This window comes from Athene cunicularia, assembly GCF_003259725.1.
Source record: "Athene cunicularia isolate RWA chromosome 8 unlocalized genomic scaffold, athCun1 chr8_part1, whole genome shotgun sequence".
Lineage (NCBI taxonomy): Eukaryota > Metazoa > Chordata > Aves > Strigiformes > Strigidae > Athene > Athene cunicularia.
In genome coordinates, this window is record NW_020799109.1 from 32,182,462 (window position 1) to 32,185,831 (window position 3,370).

At 47.4% G+C, this 3,370-nt stretch overlaps 1 protein-coding gene across 1 annotated transcript in view; it reads left to right on the plus strand.

Annotated features, from left to right (window-relative positions):
• Positions 1-1,221: 1,221 nt before the first annotated feature.
• The window catches only part of RGL1 (ral guanine nucleotide dissociation stimulator like 1), an 82,808-nt gene continuing 80,659 nt past the window's right edge, over positions 1,222-3,370 (plus strand). Inside the window, exon 1 of the mRNA XM_026854027.1 lies at positions 1,222-1,251. Within this exon, the coding sequence (XP_026709828.1) occupies positions 1,222-1,251 (30 nt within the window). The remainder of the gene's footprint in view (positions 1,252-3,370) is intronic.

Genomic DNA, 3,370 nt, shown 5'->3' on the forward strand with positions numbered 1-3,370 from the left:
TGTGTTTTCCTTTCCTGTCTCCCACTGAGCAGCCTTTCCCAGTAAGGCTAATTGGCATGCAGCGCTCTGGTACCCAGCTTCTTTCCTTTTAGGCTGCGCGATGCCCTTCTCTCATAGAGAAGCTGTCTGGGACGATTCTTACATCACCTGGTTACTTTGTCCTTTTCCTTTGCTCTCCCAAATATTTGCCTTATTTGGGTACCTCTGGCTTCTGTTTCCTCTTCTCCTTCCGCTAGGCCCCTAGCAGAGGCAGTAGGACTAGCTGTTCTTTATTTCCAGCTGGTTTATAGTGTCTGCATGCCAGCTGTAGCAACAGTTGAAAACAAGGAAAAATCATCACTCTGTGACTAACTTATTTCTCTGTGGACAGTCAGCAAGTTCTCATTGGGCTTAAGTGGCCCATTGATCTGCAGTCTGAGAACTGTCCAGACCTCAAAGGATCTTCTTATGTAACATTTCACTGTGAGAAGTGTAAAGTTGCATTTCACAAGTGGATTTGCATTTCCTTCTTGATGCAAGGGGGAGGGAATACGTGCTCAGATGTATTTAGAGGAACAATTCTGATTCAGTAGAAAGGGCAAGCACAGACCTTGATTATGGCAGGAATGTAGCTATCGCATGTGAACATGATTGGGAAAGAACCAAATATTTAACACAAAGTTAAGCACGAGTGTGGCTCATTGGTGTAGATCGAGTTTGTGACTAAAGTCTGTTAAAAGAGCAAACCAGAAGTTCCACTAAACCGAGTTGCAGACTGTTCTCATTCTTTTTCATGCTGTTCTCAGTCCTTGAAATCTTCACAGAACATCTTTTAGACTAATCAGAGCCTGCTTTGTCTTCATGTTTTCCTGTGCATTCTGATCCTGTCTCTTGCTCTGCGTAAGGGGTTGAACACTACATAATGGTCTTAGAATGCAACTAAAGGGAAGTTAAACATTACATACGCTTTTCCTTCTTTTCAGTATGAAATAATCAGTATCTGGATAGAAATCAGATTTTTAGGAGCCTAGACTGAGCACAATCTTTCTCTCTCAAAGATCAAATAAACACATATATGTTATGTACACATACACAGACACGCATGTTTAGGTAGAAGTTAATAACAGGAGTTGGGTCCTTCTGTTAAATTTGTAGTCAGTACAGTGTGTTCGATTCATTTTGAAAGGTTCTACCAGTCTGAGAGAAATTTCTTGTATTCCATGTAACAACACTGTTATAGCTATGACATCTGAGGATATAAATATGGACAAGGTCCGTTGAAAGAGGGAGTGTGTTTGAATTGACCTCTTTGGTTAGCTGGAAAACAAGAAAATACTGCGGCATAAGACAGGTACACTATGTTGGAAAACACTATCCCATCCCCTGGCAGCTGCTTTGATGAGCAAACCACCCCAACCTACAACTATCCCCTTCCCAAGTGAGACCGTTAGCAATAGAATCCAAACTTCCAAGGAACTAGAAAACTGCAAATATTAGAATTGGCAGAGGATTTGGATAAACACTTTGGCACTGAAAATCTGTTGCAAATGTGACTGCAGGGCTCTACGCAATGCAATGTCTGATGGAATTCTTCTGGGGACAAGACTCAGTCCCATGGAGGTTTGAGCCTGCAACTCATTTTGATTCCAGGGTCTAGGCTCCAGTTCATCAAAGAATCTTAAGAATTTAGTTGCTTTGATGTGAATGGTTTAGGCTCACGCTGAAGTAAAGCTCCTGCTTACGTGCTTTTCTGAACTGGCATCCTAGGTAGGGGCTAAAGAAAGATGAAATTAATTTGTCAGACTAAGTTGCACTGTGTATTGCCCTGGCCATCTTGCAGTTTTCCTCTTGCAGCTAAACTAGTTAACGGACACAGCTTCTAGAAGCTTACTCATGTAAACTAATTTAAGGGATAAGTAAACAAAATAACTAGATTAAGATTTCAATCAAGGAAATACTGAAGGTTTCTATAAAACACAGACTCTTTAATATTGGGTTGGGGGTTTCTGGTCAGATTATCAAAGTTTGTATCTGCCTCAGCATATTCTGGATCACTTTGGTGTTACACAAATAAACTAAATGCTCCGCCTGGCAAATCATCTGATCAGTTCAACTGTGACAACACAATGCAATCTTGGTTGCGTAGCTTAAAATAATGTTCCTTGCTTTCATATGCTTCCTCATGTTAACAGCTGCAAGTGATAACAGTCTCTCCGAACCAGCAGTGCTCCTGAGACTTGCCGGTAACACTGGTGTGTAAATACGTGAATATACTGGCTGTTAGTGCTGAGGTGCAGGAGAGCTGAGCTTTCTGGTTCAGGTCTTACTGCTTTCATTGACTTGCACAGTAATTTGTGCATTCAACTCCCCTCTGCTTTCCTTTGTAAATCCAAAAATCCAGGTAACTCAAGACAGCTCAATAGGCAACTTAGGTCAGTGTTTTTAAGGTGGTTTGAAATCCTTGTGTTAGCATGCTGATGTCTGCAGCTAGTGCTTGCGTAAGAGGATGGTCATGGTTCAGAGGGGCTTGTGTGTGAGCAAGGGGCTCCCACAGAAAAAAAATAAGGATATTGTGGGTTTAGTCTACGTAAATAGGTAGGGGGGAAAGATGATAATCTATTGATTACAGACTCAATATGAGAATCTTTTCTCCTTGGCTTAGGAAAAGCCATTCTCTTGCAGCAAGACAGGTGAAGAGCGTCAGGGTTTGTTTCCCAGGGCCAGCTGCACAGGTTTTCTGCCGACGGCCACAGGGTTGCGGAGAGCCGCGTGGGGCCGCACTGCCCCCCAGCCAGCACGGTGGGGGCTGCCTGCCCTGGCACGGCCTGCCTGGGGTGGGCAGGAGGAGGAGGAGGAGGAAAGGCCCTTGCTGTGCCCCTGTCTGAGCCACCTGAATTGCTCGGTGGGCGAGCGCAGAGCAGGGCCGCGACAACCTGGAGTACCGCCGCTCGCAGCAGGGTTGGGGTTCCCTACAGCCTCTGATTTCCTTCCTTTCAAGCTTGGGGAAGTAAGCTTGTTCAGCTTAAGCTTGCCCTAAAATCCCCCTTCCGTCCGTTTGCCTTTCTAGGTGCTAGAACAGTTCCAACCGCGCCAGGAGCGGGCAGGGAGCTCCCCAGGCGGCCCGGCCCGGCCCGGCGCGCTGGGCACCTGCCGCGGCCGCCCGCGGGCACCGGGCGCTGCCGGTGCGGCTGCAGCCGGGCGGCGGCGGGAAGGAGGCGTTGCCCGCTGGAAGCCGAGCGGGACGCGCCGCACCTTGTCCCTCTTCCAGGGAGCTGGGGGCGAGTGAACGCCCCGCTCCGGGCAGCGGAGCCCCAGCGAGCGGCAGCCCCGCGCACGGACGACTGAACCCGCCGCAACTTGTCGGCCGGCGGTAAAGAGGAAGCCCCTCGGC